This window comes from Sphaeramia orbicularis, chromosome 16 (assembly GCF_902148855.1).
Source record: "Sphaeramia orbicularis chromosome 16, fSphaOr1.1, whole genome shotgun sequence".
NCBI classification, from domain to species: domain Eukaryota; kingdom Metazoa; phylum Chordata; class Actinopteri; order Kurtiformes; family Apogonidae; genus Sphaeramia; species Sphaeramia orbicularis.
Genome location: NC_043972.1, coordinates 25328111 through 25348287, shown reverse-complemented (window position 1 = coordinate 25348287; position 20177 = coordinate 25328111). Strand labels below are relative to the sequence as shown.

The window sequence follows — 20177 nt, the reverse complement described above, 5'->3', positions numbered from 1 at the left end:
TTGTACAGTGAAGTGTTTCAAAAAAGTTAATTTTCCATGTTTGGCAGTTAACCCTTTTACTGGTCACTCAAAGAAATACTCTGAAATTCAAAATGTCAACCTTATTGGAGGACATAACCAGACTTTATCACTTTTTTGAAAAATAAATAAATAAATAAATAAATAAAAATTTAAGGATATTTGTAATTTTTGTGCTATTTTTTTCAGTTGGGATTCTTGCACAGTGCTTTTTACTTTTTTTGTGTGTGAATTGAATTGAAACACATTTTTTTTAATGACCAGACATAGTTTTATTTACAAATGGCAAAAATGACAAAAAAAAAGAAAGAAATTTCCTTAACTTTTTGTTTGTAGTGTATATATAGTCATATAGAAAATCAAGGTCAGTGAAGTTACCATATTTGGTTCCTTGCCCATAATTGGCAAAAAAAAAAAAAAAAAATCCAAGAAGTAAAGAAAGAAAACACATATAAGGTGAAGGAAACATGTATTTTAGAACATGACTATTAGAACATTAGACCAACATCAGTGCTGATCCAGACCCCTGTCCACATCCACATTATCCCATTGAACATCATTCCTTACATTAGTACCATTACTTCATGGTACCTAACAAAGCAGGTCCACTCACTGTTCATGCAGAGGTGGACCTTCCAGACCCTGTAGACCACATTGGACCTGAGATTATTGACTCACTGTCCTCACTGGAACTGTCACTGTCACTGTCTTGTAATGTATTTGGAAATGACCAAAAATAGTCACTTGCCCCATAAAGGGTTAACATATATAAGAGGAACCAACATAAGCCAAGGCAAAAAAAATTTTTATTTTAGCTTTTCAACCACTTTTGTTGTTGATTTGCATACAGATGCAGTATCACACACTCTGCGCTCACACTGCTGTGTACGGCACTGGAATAAAATATGATCTGATTTTGTCTTCATCCTAAATTACAGACTACTGGCATATTCTCTTCTGATAAATGATTTTCAAAAGGGAATACAGTGGTGTGCAAAAATATTAGAACACTTGTCAAATCTTAAGAAACTGGTGGTTTATTTGTTTCCCAGAGCCTGAATTTCTCTTTTTTGCCATTGCGAAAGGTAAAGGCAAAGGTACTGAGAATATTTCACCTACAAATTTATCAGTCCGGTCCTTTTTTTACATTTTACTCTAATATTTAGTGTGTCCCCCCTTGGCAACAATCTAAGGAAACTCTCTGGAATGAGCTTCTGAGGGCGTGGAATGACATTGGGGTTGAAACTCTCAGAAAATACATGGACACAGTGCCAGAAAGATGCGCTGCTGTGATTGTTGCCAAAGGGGGTCACACTAAATATTAGAGTAAAATATATTAAAAAAAAAGGACAGGGCTGATAAATTTGTAGGTGAAATATTCTCAGTACCTTTGCCTTTACCTTTTGCAATGGCAAACAAGTGAAATTCATGCACTGGGAAAAAAATAAACCACCAGTTTCTTAAGATTTGACAAGTATTCTAATATTTTTGCACACCACTGTATAAGATAAGATATGATAAGACTTTATTTGTCCAACCATGGGGAAATTTCATAGTTAACAGCAGCAACATACAACAAACAAGTGCAGGAAAAAGACAGGTAGAAAAACCACAAACGACTAAGAAATGAAATATAAGAGAAAATAAAAAATTTGGTATTTATATAAATGTATATTGATGTTTATAAGATAGTTTGTATTTCAGGATAAGGACAAAAACAGCTTTTATTTTCTTCCACTGTGATCCACAGTAGTCTGAGCGCAGACAGTGTGACATCCTACATCATTCTACAACAGCAAAATAAACCTGCTACTTACTTAACAATGACGTCTCTTTAAAGTGTCTTGAGAAAACTTTATTTTCAGGTTTGTAAAATCTTCATCTTCATATATCCTCAAATGATCTTTATTTTTTATCAGGAGTAGTACAATGTTCCACTGGATGATAACTCTGTACTGTCAGTTCCTCATTCAGCAACATGCTTATAAGTAGACGGACGGGAATTTGGAGAAAAAAAAAACAAAAACTGTCACTTACTGGACTTTCCTGCCCTTTTAAAATGACTTTTGAGACTCAGTCATCTTTTAATGAGTCATACCTGAGTGCACTGGGACCAAACATGTGACTGTAGTGGATGGCTGCTTATTCTAAAACTATTTTCCATCTGTGAAAGAAATCCAAATCCTAATTATCCATGGTAACTTCAACATGATAATATTATTGGTTTACCCCCTCATGGATAGATTGTAATGGTAAATATACAATCATATATAAAGGCAATTCTGATTCTGAATTGTGATTCTACATTCCAACAATGAAGTCAAACTGTTTTGTTAGTACTTATCTCACTATAAACATCAGTAACATCCTTCATTCTCACCAGAATCAAATCCACGTGATCTCTTTTAAACCACATCTCAAATGTTTCTTCTGTCAGGAGCCTTCACTATCACATTTACAACCACCCGCTTTGACACCCATGCCGACCCTCACTTCCTGTGGCTGACAAGGTCTACACACACACACACACACACACATTTGCATGAACTATATTCAACTAACCAATGTGTAGTTGTAGGTGGTGGTGTAGTACATCTAGCAAACAGCAGCTAAATGAATCCAAGTTTAAATATTAGTAAACTTACCACAATCTCTCCTTAAATCACTGGTCCTGAATTGGTATGTTCTTATGATGCACAACAATGTTCTATGTCATCCTGTAACCGTGCAGTGCTTGCTTTTTGTGTCAAATCCTGCTGCAAGTTGTGCTGCTCAACTTGCAATGAGGTGTCAATGTGGTTTTGTCAGAAATTACACTTTGTACATTCTAGCTTTTGGCAAGAAATGAATACGGAGAAAATTCAAATGAGGAGCTTTTGTGACTTTCACTCTTGCACACCTACACAAACTATCAAAAATGGGCAGTTTTTCTACATGTTAAAATACAAAATGACATAAATTAACCTTCAAATGTGCTCTTATCTGAAATTTTACATCGCCTTACACATGAATTAAACATAAACATCAATGTGCAATTTTATATTTCAAGATAAAGGTAGATGTAGTTTCTTAACAATTTCCAAATTCTCATACTGCTTTAACACAGGTAAATACAATACACATCTGGGTTTAATTTGTCACTATTCCTAGTTTACTTTTGCTTTATTTTTTCTGTTTTTTTTTTTTTTTTGTGATATCACTTTTATTTGTTATGAGTATTCTCTGCTAAATGTTAAGGGAAATTCTCACTTTATTGAGGATTGTCATTTCAGTAATAGCAGAGAAAGGTTAGTGTCACCTTTCACTCTGTTAACCACTGTTTATCATGTGTCAACAATGAACAGCATGAAGAAGCACTAAAGTGAAACTTAAACATGCAGTAATAATATCAGACCTTTATGACTTCAGGTAAAACCCGTTTAAGCTCTTGATAAGACAAATCAGTTTAACAACCTGAGGTGCTATTTTTAATGACTTTTATTTGAAATGACTGTATCACATATATATCTGTGAAAAACTACATAGTTACAATAATCTACTCTTATATAGAAGAAATGAGAGGAGATAAAACTTTAAAACTCTACCCTGGCAAATTACATTTTAACATAGACAACAACTAATATGTATAAACTTTTATAAAATACAATCATATCAAATCAGGTTATTAAAACCAATAGCTACTGATTATATAAGAATCTACTGAGTGCAAATATGGAAATACATTTGTGAAAACGTGCAACCTTTATGCAAAAACTGACAGCAAAAGTATTGAAAGGAAAAAAAGTCAGAAATACAACATGGGGCTTTAAACTGTCGGGGAAAAATCTTACATTACTTTGACAACAGCCAAACTGTCTTTCGTATGACACAACTTACACATCTCAAAAACAGCGTTGTAACATCCTGCGTAAGAATCGCCTTTGTAGGTTTGACTCATCGTTACATATTTCAGTGTAAAACATTTCCAGTCAATAAGGGGAAAAACAGCATTGTCAAAAAAACAATTTTGATCAAACATTTTCCATTTAGGATCAGTGTCTATTGCAGACTCATCATTTACTTTAAGTGAGAACGGAGGAAAAATATTTGAAACACTTAGAGCACAAGGACTTAATCATTGTGGTTAAGGTAGTTACAAACAAGAAGTTGAGGCTTGTGATTTGAGGTTCCTGTCAAAGTAAGCGAAGGCAGAACAATGCATTACACACAGCGTTAAAAACAAACAAAATACAATGATAAAAAAATGAGACGTCAATCACCTTACACATTCATTTGAGTAAGTTTGGATCTACTGCATTGTGCAACCAACGAAAAAATCTTGTGGTTTTCAAGCTCAAATACAACTCTACCAGGAAAAGTTTGTGTATATCAGTGTGTGGGTTAGGGGTAGACCTCAGGCAGTGTCCCAACATTCAAAAAAAAAATGTACAAAGAAATGTTTTGTTCACTATATGTGGCTCGAGGAAGGGTGTGAATATTATTTGGATTGTCGGGTTGTTATATTGTATGGTGTGTGTAAGGAAGTGGGTTGGTGCACAGATATAGATATAAACTGGTGTGTATGTATATGTGTAAGTGACTGTATGTGTTGTTCTTTTTTCTATTATTCTGTTTTTTATTTTTGTTTTGTTTTTTATTATTATTTTTTCCTCATGTTTTGTATTACGTTTGTGTCTGAAATAAACTAAAACTAAAAGATAACCATTTATAGTTGGCCTAAAATAAAAACTTTAATACAATATAAACACATGGCCTGGATTAAACACCAAAAAGGTCTGAAACACTGCAACCCCTACATGACTGTGGTGAAATCAGAGGACCTGGATGACACTGAACTCTTTCTGAATGAGCTGTCTGACAGATGTCTGCTGAAGAGGATCCCAGGGGCCCATTTCCTCAACAGCTCTAAGGAGCGCTTCATAAACTTCTGTCCTACGAAGGCGTATACGATCGGGTTCAGGCAGCAGTGGGTGAAGGCGATGGTCTCAGTCACTGTTAGTGAAATCTTCAAGTTCTTGTCCATGTCGCAGGGCATCTTTAGTATGCCTACATCTTCAGATTGCAGAAAATCCAAAAAGAGAATGATGTTATACGGGCCCCAAAATAGGAAGAAGACTACCATTATAGAGATGATCAACCTGACGACACGATGCTTCTTTGCACTCCTTATGTGCATCAAAGTGGGGATGATCCTGGAGTAGCAAATGACCATCACCAAGAACGGAATCACAAGACCCAGGATGTTTGTTGCTATGACACTATACATTTTCCAGGTATTGCTGTCTGGGATGTAGTCACATTGTTTATCAAAAGACCTGACTGTCTCCTTGGTGAAGATAAAACTAGGTAGGGAAGCACACAAGCTCAGCATCCAAACAACTCCAGACAGAGTGATGCCCATCTTCAGGGTGCGGTATTTTGCCACTTTATGAGCATACATGATGATCATGTAGCGGTCCAGCGTCATGGCAACCATGAAGAAGATGCTGCTGTAGAATCCGGTGTCGTGCATCCCACCACTGAGATGGCACATAAAGTCCCCGAAGACCCACTGACCCACAGCACTGTAGTGGGAGTATAAAGGCAAGGTGAGGATGAAGAGGAGGTCAGAAAGAGCCAGGTTGAAAAGGCAGATGTCTGTCAAGTTGGTCTGGTTGCGGTGCTTTATCAGGACGCACAACACGAGGCCATTACCTTAGGAAGAAAACATGATAAGTTTGAGAAATACACATACAGCTGTAGCTCTGGATCTAACCCCAACACCCTCTATCTCTCTCAAACATTGTTCATGGTCTGAACTTGACTGTGAACTCTTGTCATGTAGCTGCACCCTTCAGAAATCAGAGTCCCCATCAAGATACAGTACATCAAAACCACAAACCTCTGTTTCATAGCTTACCAATGAAGCCGACGATGAAGACCAGACTGTAGAGGATGGGCAAAAACACCTTTGTGAAGTTACTCAGAGAGCTGTAGTTACAAGGAGTCGGGAGGTCGTTGTCATAGTAGTAGGAATAATCGTCCGTTGGGCTCGAGGTGACATTTTCTAGATCATCCGCAGACAGAGAAAAATGACTTTAATATATTAAACAGTTAATGCGCCATCCTGCTCTATCTGTAAACGTCATTTAACCCATAAAGACCCAAACAGCCATCGGCGACACAAACCATCTACAGATATAAAATGTTTAATACCTGTTGACCCACTAATCCTATCAATACATGTAAATAATTGGCGCAAAATGCAGTTTGTCAACTTTTCATGGTCATCAGATTTGACCCATTTTGACTTTCAGAGGCTCCGTATTAAACATGGAAACACCGCCATCTTCTACAACATTGATTCACCAGTAAAACCCAGTGGAGTGTTTTTACATTCAATTAGCCATATTTTTGCTGAAAAAGTAATTTTTTCTTCATTTTTCTCTGTTTTGAATTTACTGTGAGTTTTCATGAACAGCTACATGGTCTGTGAATTAAATACAGGGAAATCCATGATTTACACCAAAAAATGCAAAATATAGAGGATAATATTATGAAAAAACAAGTGATAAATTAATTAAGATAGGTTAAAAATAGAGAAAAATTCATTTTGGAACTGCCACAAAACAGCACTGGGTCTGTATGGGTTAAGACTTTTCTTTTCAATATGTTACAACCTGCATAAGAATAATCTGGTTATGAGTGGTGGAAAAAATATTTTGGAACTCAAACTATTGACCGAGTTAATTCCATTTTCATACAGCCTTCAGAGGCACTCCTTTTCTTTTCCTCTAGTGGTGGTTATCCTGCCATCTGCTGGTCTACACAGGTCATGTAGTGACTTCTTAAAAACAAATATCATACCCACATGTGATTATTTATGAATATATATTGCATTGCTGTGAGAATGTGATGGATGATAGTTTCATGTATATCAAAAGTATGTAGTACTTTTGATATACATGATATGAAGTACTAACATTACAAGCTAATATATGAACTAATAATATAAACACTTTTTTATTCAAATTTTTATGACTGCTCTTACGTGTATGTGCATGTTGTGTGTATGTTTCATGCTGCTGATAACACTGTGAATTTCCCCATTGTGGGATCAATAAAGGAATATCTTATCTTATCTTATGATCTATCATAAAATGCATATCATGTTTATTTTTTGCATTACATGGTCATCTTGCAATATTAGTATGAAATGTCCTTTACTGAGTTGAAATATTGATGAAGTTAGTTTAGCTGAAGACCTTGTATTAACTAAACACTATTTTGAGTATTGTCACTGTCAAATATCTTCTGTAAAATACAGTCAGTGTTTAACACATTCTTTAATAATAATTTAAAAAATCCAAATGTATGGTGAGATATACTACATTTTTTATTTGGAGACTGAAAATAAAGCTCAAAGCAATTTTTAATGCCTCTAAAATAACAAACTGCTACATGCATTTTTATTTTTTATTTTAGATCTTGACAAATAATCTGTAATTATTCCAAAACGAGTGTGAATAAAAATGCGTTCACCTGACATGGTGAGATCCTGAGGTGTCTTTTCCTGTCAGGTAAAATGCAGCTGTACTCCAGAGCTCCTTAATCCTGTGAGTGGATGTGTAGATCTGCTGAGATGTCCTCAGGTGCTACAGACTTTAGAACTAAGTGCCTAATACTCAGTAGACCTTTAATTTTGAGTGGTTCAGGAACAGAAGAGCAGATGTCGTTTCCTGTTTGTCCTTAAGTGTGACAGTGTAAAGATTGTTATCAAGAGCCCACACTTAGAATCACACATTCAAAAACCAAAGAGTGACAGTCTGTCACACCGCTATGAAAATGTCATGAGTAAAAATGTGAGACATTCAAACACCAATAATTAAACACATAGATTAAAACACAGCGCTTGTTAAACTGATTTAAAATTCAAAAGTCTAAACATTTATTTTACTTCACAGATTCACAATTAAACTGAAACAGTGGAGTATGTGATGGAATGTAATAACTGATGAGTGAATCTAGGTGACATTTTATAATATTTTACTCTTCTGTGCTGTAGAAAAATGTTAATTTAAACAGTGATGATTTAGTTGACTTTTATAATTCTAAAAATATCTGAGCACCAGTAAGCGAATTAAGCAGTTTTTTGGTTTTGCAGGATTACCATTTTCTGCTGACTTTTAAATTCTTTCTTCTGCTTTTTTTTTAACACTTTTTTCTGAGTTTGTGCTAGTAAGAAATTTGAGCATAAACCATAATAGTTACAAACACACTTTTCCATTTTTCCAAAGGATTAAGGTGTGCATGTGATCTTTTAAAGACAGATTAGGCCATATATTTAGGCCTTCCTTTAATTTTTCTGTCTTGTATTTAAATAAAACACGTTTCTTGTTGGCATCACATTGTTGACCATTCCTATTGATTATCCACTGAAAAATAACAGAGTGGACAGATGGATTTGTGGTTCAAGTGTACTCTTTTAGTGACCTCTTGTGGTAGAGAATCTCTGTTGCAAAGAGATGTTGCACCATGGAGCATTGAGTTTTAGAGCAAGACAAACTTGATGTCAGTATAGAGCTGAATAGACGTATATATAGATAAATGTACATAGATGTGTGCATTTTGTGATAGTAAAAGCACTGAGTATAAAACAAATCCAATATTAACAGACCTAACCTTCACAAATGATGCTTCATAATCATGAGCTATTTAAGGTATAGTAAATAAGGTAAGATCTGAATGTGATAGTTTGTGTCGTTTTGTTGTGGTACTTTTTTGTTATTTCCCACTTTTTAAATTTGTTTGATTTATTTCTTGTTTTTGTGTTGTTGCCAATATCTGTTGTGTTTCAAAGGTATATGTTTAGTTATTATCTTGGTTCTCTGATTGCTGTGCAGCCCCTATTTAGGATTGGAAAATTGTGATATGAAGTGTTGTGTTTTTCTACCTTTTTTTATATTGTCGAGCTTGTTTTACTGTGTGTTTTATTTGATTTATTCTGATTTATCCTCTGTGACGGAACATGACATGCTGGGGTTTCAGTTCTAAATGCGTATACTTTGTAATCAAATATGGAAAAATACAATAAAACAAAAATCATAAGCATTGTAAACACAAAACAATAAAAACTTGAGATTACAAAATGAGATGCTAATTGCATTACTCAAGGATTCTTTGACATGTACAGCTGCAGAAAAAAATATTAGACCACCCTTGATTTCTTCAATTTCTTGTTCATTTCAATGCCTGGTAGAACTAAAGGTATATTTGTTTGGACAAATATATTGATAACAACAAAAATAGCTCATAAGAGTTTAATTTCAGAGCTGATATCTATCCATTTTCCATGTTTTCTTGATAATAACCAAAATCTCTTCAGTTCTTACATCAATATCTATGGCATTGTACTGACAAAAACAGTGCTTTTAGGCATTCCATGTTTTCTTTTCTGTCTGTTTTAGTCACATGATACGCACAGGAGTTAGTACTTGATTGCATAACCATTGTTTTTGATGACTTTGGATGGTCTAATAATTTTTTCTGCGACTGTATTTTTGAGCCCTCTGCTTTAAGACATACAAAAAGCTATAAAACTAAAATACACACTGCGGATAGTATGTCCGCCCTCCAATGCCTACATGACTGTGGTGACATCAGAGGCTCTGGACATAACTGAACTTGTTCTGAATGAGCTTTCTGACAGACGTCTGCTAAAGGGGATCCCAGGTACCCATGTCCTCAACAGCTGTAAGGAACGCTTCATAAACTTCTGTCCTACAAAGGCGTAAATGATGGGGTTCAGGCAGCAGTGGGTGAAGGCAATGGTCTCAGTCACTGTTGCTGACAACTTTATGTTATTGATCCACTCACAGCTCTCTTTATCAGACTGTATGAAATCCAAAAGCAGGATAAAGTTATACGGGGCCCAAAATAAGAAAAAGATGATCATTATGGAGATTATCAGCTTGACAGCGCGATGCTTCTTTACACTCCTCATGTGCATCAAAGTGGGGATGATCCTGGAGTAGCAAATGACCATCACTGAGAATGGAATCATGAGACCCAGGATGTTTGTGGCCAAGATATTATACACATTCCACTTCTTGTTCTCTGGGTCATTTTGGCAGCGTTTACCGGAAGGTTCATCGATTGACTCATCTGTCTCCTTGGTGAAGATAAAACTAGGTAAGGAAGCACACAAGCTCAGCATCCAAACAACTCCAGACAGAGTGACGCCCATCTTCAGGGTGCGGTATTTTGCCACTTTATGAGCATACATGATGGCCATGTAGCGGTCCAGCGTCATGGCGACCATGAAGAAGGTGCTGCTGAAGAATCCAGTGTTGTGCATCCCACCACTGAGATGGCACATAAAGTCCCCAAAGACCCACTGACCCACAGCGCTGTAGTGGGAGTATAAAGGCAAGGTGAGGATGAAGAGGAGGTCAGAAAGAGCCAGGTTGAAAAGGCAGATGTCTGTCAAGTTGGTCTGGTTGCGGTGCTTTATCAGGACGCACAACACAAGGCCATTACCTTAGGAAGAAAAAAAAATCTGTCAGTGAAATACACATAGGTTATAATCATATTATACTGACAGTCAATAGAAACTTTGAGGTAGAAATGTCTGCATATTTCTACTTGTAGGGGGGGTTGTAATTAATTATTGATTGTGGATTTATTGATGACTTAGTGCTCGGGTAGTTCAGATAATGATGAGTTGTCATGTTGTCACGGTTCATTGTGCATGGGTTGGTCTCTTTGCAAAAGTGGACCAAATACACATTGAGCAATACTCAGTGGGTATCTGCACAATTTGAGGATTGGTTTTGAAGGCCCAAAAAAGGCCACCATTGTTAGTCCAGTGAACGACATCATGCCACGTATATCACGTGAGCAACGTCTCTGGGCACTGGGTATGGTGGAGGCCGGTTTGAGCTACAGTGATCTAGCCAGGCGTATGTATGGGCTGTTCCCAACCCACAATCAGAAACCTGGTTGAACGCCACAACACCACAGGCTCTGTTGACGACAGACCGCCTGCATCGAAGCAAACGGAGGCCATACCCGGTATTGACTGTTGTGACTTTGTGTTTGGCAGGTGCCATTTTCTTTTGTTAAGTTTTTTGTTTTGAAATTATTCTTGAAATTTTAGATTTTTTTTTTTTTATGCCAATATCCTAAACAAATGATTCATATGAAAAAATTCCAGTTTAGGGTTTCAAAATTAAAATTACGTCAAAAAATATGGTCTCAAAGTTTTCATTGACTGTGAGTGTATGTTACCTAAGTAAACACACACCTGTCTTGTAGCTTACCTAAGAAGCCGAGGATGAAAACCAAACTGTAGAGAAATGGCAGAAACACCTTGCCAAAATTACTCAGAGAGCTGTAATTGCAAGGAGCCAAGGAGCCTAGGTCTAGATCGCCATAATATTCCGAAAAATCCATGTAGCTGTAATTTCCTCTATCACCTGCAGAAAGAAAAGTGTTAATTTCACAAGACTTTTATGCATTATCCTTCTCTTACTGTTAATGTTACATTTGAGAGATTCCCATTAGTTAAAACCAACTTTAAAAATGTTATTCCTGTTATAAAAAAATAGGACATACTGCATCCCATCTTGATATACAGTCATTTCTCAGAGGTGAAGACTTGATTCCATTCCATTTGCACATGCAGCAAGAATAGTCATTTTATTTCACTTGCAAGCACATATCACATCTATATGCACAACTGCAGTCGTGGAAAAAATTATTAGACCAAGAACTAAGAAGAAAAAAGAAAAGAAATAAGTGCCAAAATCAGTTGTGTAATATATTGAAAGTGACTAAAAGGTACTAGTTAGATGGCGTCTCTGAAAGTTGAATGGAGTGGTGGACAAAGACCAAAAATGCTAATGATAAATAAGTTGGATGGATAAAAATATTAAAAAAGAAAAACATAAATAGAGTCGAGGAAAAAATTATTAGACCATCAAAAGTCATCAAAAAATGGTTAATCAAGTACTAACTCCTGTGTGTATCATGTGACTAAAACAGACAGAAAACATGGAATGCCTAAAAGCACTGTTTTTGTCAGTACAATGCCATAGATGTTGATGTAAGAACTGAAGTGATTTTGGTTATTATCAAGAAAACATGGAAAATGGCTGGATATCAGCTCTGAAATTAAACTCTTATGAGCTATTTTTGTTGTTATCATTATATTTGTCCAAACAAATGTACCTTTAGTTGTACCAGGCATTAAAATGAACAAGAAATTGAAAGAAACAAGGGGTGGTCTAATGATTTTTTTCCGCTACTGTATATGGGTATAGAGAGAATACGTTGTGACACGTGTGCTGTAGAGTTGTGCTGTAGTTATTGTTTTGTTAGAACAATAACATCATGTATTGTCATGTATTGTTTTTACTGTATTCTATACATTGCTTATGCACTTGTTGCAGAATTTGACTCATTGTGTCAAATTCATGCACACAAACCCAAAAGACACAAATCTTACCTCTGCATCAGAATTAAACTTAAACCAAACCTTTCTTTCATGTTAAACATTGCACCAGTTCAGAACATAGACTCACAGTTCAGTGAACAAAAAAAAAAAAAACGAAAAATCTTCAGGAGCCTTTTTTTTTTTGGTCTGTTCATTCTATTGCAGGGTTTTGCGGCCTCTTTGTTCTTGCCCTCATCCTCTTCCTCTTGCTCTCATTTTTTCCCCCCATCTTTCCAAAGAAAAAAGATGCGAATGTATCTGATGCGTATTTTGTTGAAACAGTGACTGACTGGTATTCAACTAGTGTGTAACCATTTCCAAATGTATGTCGTCAATTTTTTTTTTGTTTTGTTTTGCATTTTGAAGAGAAGAATTTTCCCAGTAATTGCATTATAATTATTGTGTTTTTATATTTTCATGTTTATTTTCAAACTAAAAAAAAATGGTATGTAGGGCAATTTTTGAAGGCTACAACTGTTAAGATCTAATAATTAATACGTAAATAGTTTATTTTGTACTCTACATTAAATTACCATTAATTTGGTTGGTTATGTTTTCTGTTTTTCTGGTTTAGTTTCACTACTTGACGGGGGGTGGGACGTTTCTGTGTGGAGTTTGCATGTTCTCCCCGTGTCTGCGTGGGTTCTCTCTGGGTACTCCGGCTTCCTCCCACAATCCAAAAAACATGCACTAATAGGTTAATTGGTTAATCTAAATTGCCCATAGGTGTGAATGTGAGAGTGACTGTTTGTCTCTATATGTCAGCCCTGCGATGAACTGGCGACTTGTCCAGGGTGTACCCCGCCTTCGCCCCTATGTAGCTGGGATAGGCTCCAAGCGACCCCCGTGACCCTAGTGAGGATAAAGCGGGTTCAGAAAATGAATGAATGAATGAATGAGTTTCACTACTCAATGTTTTTGCTTGTTTGTTTGTTTGGTTGTTTGCATTTTTGTTTTTTTTCTTTTTCCTATATTGAATGCTGGGTAGCTTAATATGTTATGTAGGACAGGTATATTAATATAAGCATTCTGCTTCTGCCTGTGCCTTTTCAGTCACTATCCTGTTGGTAATGTTTGTAGTGTTGACAGTGGTTGTATTATGTAATGACTGAATAAAGAAGTTTTCATCATCAACATCATCACCATCCATCCATCCATCCATCCATCCATCCATCTATCCATCATCCATTATCATCCATCTATCCATCCATCCATCTATCCATCCATCATCTGCCCATCATCCATCATCCATTATCATCCATCCATCCATCATCCATCTATCCATCATCCATTATCATCCATCCATCCATCCATCAAATGCATCCATCCATCCATCCATCCATCCATCCATCCATCCATCCATCCATCCATCCATCCATCCATCCATCAAATGCATCCATCCATCCATCCATCCATCTTAATTTATGTTACACTTTTGGAGGCTTAGTTTAAGCCACAGTTACTTTAATTAAAGTTTTGGGGATTTCCTCATTGTCAGCAGTCACTTCTAGTGTGTAAGCAGTCACTGTATATAGGCAGTATATGCAAATACGCTGCATGCCTGCATTTTGACTGTACCCTTTAAGCTTTTGTGTTCATTCAAAATAAGTTAACTACTTCAGAGAGCTACCGTGTGAATAGAATATATCTGTTGTTGTTGGTTTGAAAGACTCATGTAAATGGTGCATGGATGAGTCATTTTGTGACATCTCCAAAAAGGGATTGCCAGGGTTTGATTGAAGAGTTTCATTTTGACACAGCAGTGAGATGCTTATCTCCAAGTGCTTTGTCCTGGATTGTGCACAGAGCTTTCACACGGATTTCACACACATTCTTCATTCAACAGTGTATCACATGTGTCATGATAATTTTACTACCTTATATTTAAAATTTGTTACTTTTTGTTTCTTATTAAATGATTTTTTTCCCTGAATGTTAAAACAATGATAATGTTTCTAAAATAATTGCAGCCAATTTACTTATCTTAGAGTTTTAAATTTTTGTCTTTTGTGTTTATTTATTTATTTTTTTTGGTTTTAATATTTTTAATGCATGAACTATATGTCAGTATTGTTTTATTCTATTTATTGTCTTTTGCTTATATTCTGTTTCATGATTATGTACAGCACTTTGGGGCAGTAATGTCTATTTTTAAATGTGCTATATAAATAAACCTTGACCTTGACCAATGCATTCACCAACTGTAACAGAATGAAAGGACATTCTCTGCATTATACTCTGTGTAATTTTAATAAAACCTCTCATCAGAGCATCAGAACAATATGTCATGTGATGTGGATAAAATCTTATGTTCAGACATTTAGCCAAATTTTTCCCCATTTTATTTTCTATGTTGTCTTCTATTGTTCTTGTAATGTAAGATGAAATAAATACCTTATAATGCTTTATTTTTGTCAAATGTGGTGTTCACAATCCACGCTACATACTTGTACATTCACCCTGCAACATGTTTGATAAAACTATATTACAGATGGCTGCATCCTGCACAAAGAAATGAAAAGCAAAAGCCACAGGGGTTTATCATTTATACCATTATACCAGGGTGCATTTGTAGCTTTGTGCGTTTGAAGCATCAGAAGTGTTAACTTTCAAAGGAATTTCAAGTGTTTTTGAAGAATTGTTTGCTTATGGTATCCTGTAAGTATATTTGTTTTCTTTTATATACACTCATTAAGGGAAAAATTTCCGTTTTTCATACAGTTTAAAAAAGATGCAGTTTTATAATTACATATGTTGATAGTGTGTTATGTTGAGAATATGCATATGCTTCACACATTTGGATAATCATGAATGCATACTTACTTTACTGCATCTTTGACAAAACATCATTGGAAATGGCTGCAAAAGCATTTGTTTTTCCAGGCGTTTGAAGTGCTTTGTCAGAACTGTTTGAATTTGCAAAATGTAAAATGTTTGGTTCATTTGAGATAAGATTTTACTTTTACATGTAGAATTTAGCAAAAGTAGCTTGTAGTTTGATTGTGCCTAATCTATCAGAACAAAATGCATATTTGAAGTTTATTCAAACCTTTTCTGCAAAAATAATGACAGTGTTTAATGCATTCAATGAAGATTTGAATGGATGATAACACATTCTAATTTAGAGAACATAAATAAAGGCTAAGACAATTTATCAAGCCTCAAAAATCACAATTTACCAAACACCTTTTTTTTAAAAAAAAATTTCAACAATTAAGTCTACACACATCATTAATCTACTGATATCCCAAATGGCTCTACTTGTTAAAAGTGCATTCACCTGACATGTTGAGATGTTGCGATGTCATTTCCTGCCAGGTAAAGTCCGTATCAGAATTTCTGTCTGGATCTTTGATGAGATGAGATGAGATGTCCTTAAGTCCTTATGTTTGTGGAACTGATTGACTGAAAGTCAGCAGCCCCCTAATATTGAGTGGTACAGGAACAGTGGTGCAGATGTTGTTTCCTGTTTGACCTGATTGAAACAGTGTCAGATGGTTATCTGGAGTCTGCACATCACATTGCAACACTGCAAAACCAAAGACAGACACTGTAACATTAGAATATGGCAGCAATTATCTCTAAATATGCAAGACTTTCACACATCAATAAATGAATGAACACACATGCCAACACTGCTGTTATCCTGATTTAAGATTAGCTGCATTTTTTTTTTTTTTTTTACCACATATATTCACAAATAAACATGTCATATTGGGGTATGTAGCAAATTGTGTGGAAAAGTGTTCTCCACTTGAGTTTTGGTGAACATTTTATATATACATCTTTTTCTCCTTTGTAACCTAGGACAAACATTTATTTTATTTATTGATTTAGTCACAATCTGTAAAATATATGCTTAACTAAGCATCAATAAGTGAATGGAATGTGTGCCATGATTACCTTTTTACAAATATAGGCTACTTCATGACTTGTACTTTAAGTTAAATAGATTATTAATTCAATTTGTCTGTGTTTTTTCTTGATTTTTAAGGATATGAGCATCATGTCAGTTGCAAATAAGAGAAGAAAATACAGTAATTAACCATAAAAGCCAATTTTACAAGGAATGAAGGGGACTTTGCTATTGGTTTAATGGAATTTACGATAAGCATTCAGGCTTTATTGCTGCTTTTGTAACTGGCTTTTATATCATAAATAAAGTGTTCTTGTTCTGATCTCATTGCTCATCATCTCAGCAAAGAAAACCAAAGCAAGCAGGTGTTTTTGTAGTGAAAGGGCATTCTTTGGGTGACCTCTTGTGGTGGGAAATTAATAGTGCAGGGAGGCACTGCAAGGGTAGTATAACACAAAGCATGTCGGGAGAAAGAAGCCGGGAGAAAAGATTTGAATCCCCGACATGGAATTTTAATATGGGATTATGCAGAACAATTGAGCACTATTAAAGTATAGGCTACTATAACCAGCCCCTTTAATTTTCATTTTGTAATAATAATAGTAGTTGTTATAATAAGATAAGAAAAGATAGTTCTTAATTAGTCCCACAAGGGGAAATTCCAGATTTGCAGCAGCAATAGTGGAGTACAAATAATAAATAAATAAATAAATAAATAAATAAATAAATAAAAATAATAATAATAATAATAATAATGTGGATGTTTGGATCCAATAATTAATTTTCTTTTTCTTTATCCTGTAGTGGTGCACTAAGCAGTCCGTCGCTGTCCAGCTGGCGCTCAGTGCGGATGATTGACGTGAGATCTGCTGACGAAGGCGGGCAAAGAAAGCTGCGTTAAATCACGCACGCACACAGGAAATAAAATAGGGCTGCCTTCCAAATAAAAGCATTTAACTCCCTTACAGTCATTATGAATTTACTTAAATGCAAGTGAGTGTGCAAATATATGTACTGCGGCTTATGTGCACTTTAAGAAAAACTCAAAAAGAGAAAATAGATCAAACTTGGTGAAGATAAAATAATATAATACGGTTTTATGTTAAAGCGTTTAATTGACGGGCTCTTATTTTGAAAGCCACTACCGGAAGTGAGCTACAGTACATCAACATGCTTGAAAGTAGTCCAAAGGAAAATCAGCCCGGGGTGAACTCGAAGATTATATCAAGTGGATTTGTCAAACAACTCAGACCATGAGGGTGACTCAATAAGCCTGTTTTGACTGAAGTAAGTCGGACTTTTAAATCCTGGACTCCTTTCGCCTCCCCTTGTTCTTGCTAGCCTCCTGGACACTTTGCGGTCTTTGTGCTCCGGGTCAGACTGGAGTGTCATCTTTGCGCACTGACACTTGTTGGACTATTTTAACAACACACTGAGAATACACCGCTGGTGTTGTGAGTTGTCGTTTTTGTAACTTTAGCTATGCTTGATAAAACTTTAACTAAATATGTCTGTGCTAACTCGCAGGTGATAGACCGAATGGATAACCACTGGGTCTGAGAGCAACAGCAGACTTGGGGAGTTTGCGCTTTTATCTGTGTATCAATGACCGACTCCTTAAAACCACCGTTAGGGTAAGTACTTGAACGCAACATTAAGCTAATTGAAGCTAAATGAGCTATAACATACAGTGGTAGCATATGTGCCTATTTGTGCCTTATGTTGTAGTGATGTTATTCATTATAATTCATGTGTTTTACCTCATAATAACACATCACAGAATGATATACCCCTGTACTGTCCCGTGACTGGTGAAGTTCAAAGCAATACATAAGAACCATTTGTTGCCTATAGTCAGTATTGACAAAAGAGAGAGTTTTCTAGAAGTCAAATCTACCTGCGCCTCTATTTGCGCACAATAAGCATGAAGTGTCCACGAGTTACGCACGGTGCAACAGTGGTTTGTCAGAGGACAGACATTTGCTTGTGGAAAAAAACATCAACAACCGTGGGTGCTGCCCACAGTGTGTTTGGAGTTGTGTTATTTGGGGCGTGGTTGGTTGCTGGAGTTGACTGTATGGCTCTTTTCAACACATCAGCTGGACACACTTGTTGCTGCCTCTGTTAGATGAATGCCAGTGTAAGCCCCTTTTCGACAGGTGTAAATAATCTAGTGTTCAGATCCATTCAGTGCTTTAGGTTTTTATTTATTTACTTATTTTTGTCATTTTAACCCTTTTAATGCATAGTGGTCACTACAGTGGACAGTTATTCTACAGCTATTCTCTTGTATATTCATGGGTTTTGTTGTTTTAGTTCCATATCAGCCAACACAGTGAACGCTTATGCACCATCACATACACTGCAATTCATACCATTACTGTATCTTTATGTTCTTGATAAACCTGATCTACAGTAACATGTTTGAGTGTAAATCTATTGCTAATTGTTATTAGACTGTACTTAAAAGTTTTCTTTAAAAAAAAAAAAAGTTTTTTTTTTTTTATATTACAGGGTGGGGAAGCAAAATTTACAATATCTTGAGGCAGGAATTGAAAGACAGTGTATGACCAGTTAGTTGCCACAAGAAAATTGACATAATAGAAAATGTTTTTATTCTATGTGTCCTCCTTCTTTCTCAATAACTGCCTTCACACGCTTCCTGAAACTTGCGCAAGTGTTCCTCAAATATTCGAGTGACAACTTCTCCCATTCTTCTTTAATAGTATCTTCCAGACTTTCTCGTAATAGTTTTGCTCATAGTCATTCTCTTCTTTCCATTATAAACAGTCTTTATGGACACTCCAACAATTTTTGAAATCTCCTTTGGTGTGACGAGTGCATTCAGCAAATCACACACTCTTTTACGTTTGCTTTCGTGATTACTCATATGGGCAAAAGTTTCTGAAAAGGTATGGATAATAGTGTTAGGTATGATTATGACATCAATATATGTTTGGTTTCAAAACAATTGACGTAGTGCCTGCTGAGAAAAAACAACTAAATGTTCATTGTAAATTTTGCTTCCCCACCCTGTATATTCATGGGTTTTGGTCTTTTAGTTCCATGTCAGCCAACACAGTGAACACTTATGCACCATCACATACACTGCAATTCATACCATTACTGTATCTATATGTTTTCGATAAACCTGATCTGCAGTAATATGTTTGAGTGTAAATCTATTGCTAATTGTTATTAGACTGTAATTAATAGTTTTCCTTAAAAAAAAAAGTTGATTTTTTTTATATTATCTCCATGAAGTGAGAAGTAACTAGTATTAGAGTATGTTAAAATGTGAGAAAACATCAGATTTGCTGCATCAAAAAGGCTTTTGTTTCATAGTTTTTACACAGTATATCACTTTCTGGTATTGTGTTTTAAACACATGTTTCTTTGCTTCAAAAATTAAACACATGGTGTCCAAATGAGTGGACATTTTTGTAACTCCATGAAAAACAGGTTCATTTAAAAAAAAAAAAAAAAAAAAAACAACTCAATCTCATTGTTTTTTTATGCCTAAAGAGGAATAAAAACACTCAGGAAAAAAAAAAAATCTTGACTAAGGTTCTCATAATTCATGCATCAAAGGGTTAAATTATACATTTACATAAACATGTACTTAGACATAAGGAACCACACAGACACAATACAAAAAACATAACAAACAAACTATACATCAAACCTACAAACCTATTAAACCCCCAAAAAAGAGACAGAAAAAAACAAAACAAAACAAAACACAACAACAAAAAAACAACAACAACATGAATAATATTATCATCTCCTCTTTACAATGCACAGGGCTGATTAAGAGTTAATATAATG

The 20177-nt window shown here is 35.5% G+C and overlaps 4 protein-coding genes across 10 annotated transcripts in view; 1 reads left to right on the top strand and 3 right to left on the bottom strand.

The window, feature by feature from the left end:
• The window catches only part of LOC115435762 (C-C chemokine receptor type 1), a 6320-nt gene extending 3525 nt beyond the window's left edge, over positions 1–2795 (bottom strand). The window contains exon 1 of one of the 2 annotated variants that reach the window (XM_030158374.1): positions 2664–2795. The gene's annotated coding sequence lies outside the window, so the exon portion shown is untranslated. Of the gene's footprint in view, positions 1–1835; positions 1922–2663 lie in introns of those variants that run through there. The other variant, XM_030158375.1, reaches the window with a different exon arrangement.
• A 698-nt stretch (positions 2796–3493) lies between these two features.
• On the bottom strand, positions 3494–9209 carry LOC115434935 (C-C chemokine receptor type 2-like). Its single transcript, XM_030157072.1, has 3 exons — positions 7540–9209; positions 5918–6064; positions 3494–5712 (listed from the first exon to the last, which is right to left on the bottom strand). The coding sequence occupies exons 1-3, from the start codon at positions 7544–7546 to the stop codon at positions 4811–4813; spliced, it is 1056 nt and encodes a 351-aa protein (XP_030012932.1). The 5' UTR covers positions 7547–9209; the 3' UTR covers positions 3494–4810.
• A 265-nt stretch (positions 9210–9474) lies between these two features.
• LOC115435699 (C-C chemokine receptor type 5-like) lies at positions 9475–15885 on the bottom strand. Its single transcript, XM_030158288.1, has 3 exons — positions 15774–15885; positions 11319–11474; positions 9475–10536 (listed from the first exon to the last, which is right to left on the bottom strand). Exons 1-3 carry the CDS (start codon positions 15799–15801, stop codon positions 9638–9640), a joined length of 1083 nt encoding a protein of 360 aa, XP_030014148.1. The 5' UTR covers positions 15802–15885; the 3' UTR covers positions 9475–9637.
• A 1614-nt stretch (positions 15886–17499) lies between these two features.
• The window catches only part of cobl (cordon-bleu WH2 repeat protein), a 75435-nt gene continuing 72757 nt past the window's right edge, over positions 17500–20177 (top strand). For 4 of the 6 annotated variants that reach the window (XM_030157582.1, XM_030157584.1, XM_030157583.1 and 1 more), the window contains exons 1-2: positions 17500–17636; positions 17877–17983. In XM_030157582.1, coding sequence (XP_030013442.1) covers positions 17955–17983 — 29 coding nt within the window. In that variant the 5' untranslated portion in view covers positions 17500–17636; positions 17877–17954. The other 2 variants (XM_030157581.1, XM_030157585.1) reach the window with 2 other exon arrangements.

Bases quoted from the DNA above. Each gene is read 5' to 3' on its own strand.
- LOC115435699 (XM_030158288.1), bottom strand. From the start codon at position 15,801: ATGACATCGCAACATCTCAACATGTCAG. The intron at 11,475-15,773 runs GTGAATGCACTT...TTCTTTCTGCAG, and splicing joins GCAACATCTCAACATGTCAG to GTGATAGAGGAAATTACAGC. The intron at 10,537-11,318 runs GTAAGCTACAAG...TTTCTTCCTAAG, and splicing joins TTTCATCCTCGGCTTCTTAG to GTAATGGCCTTGTGTTGTGC.
- LOC115434935 (XM_030157072.1), bottom strand. The intron at 5,713-5,917 runs GTAAGCTATGAA...TTTCTTCCTAAG, and splicing joins CTTCATCGTCGGCTTCATTG to GTAATGGCCTCGTGTTGTGC.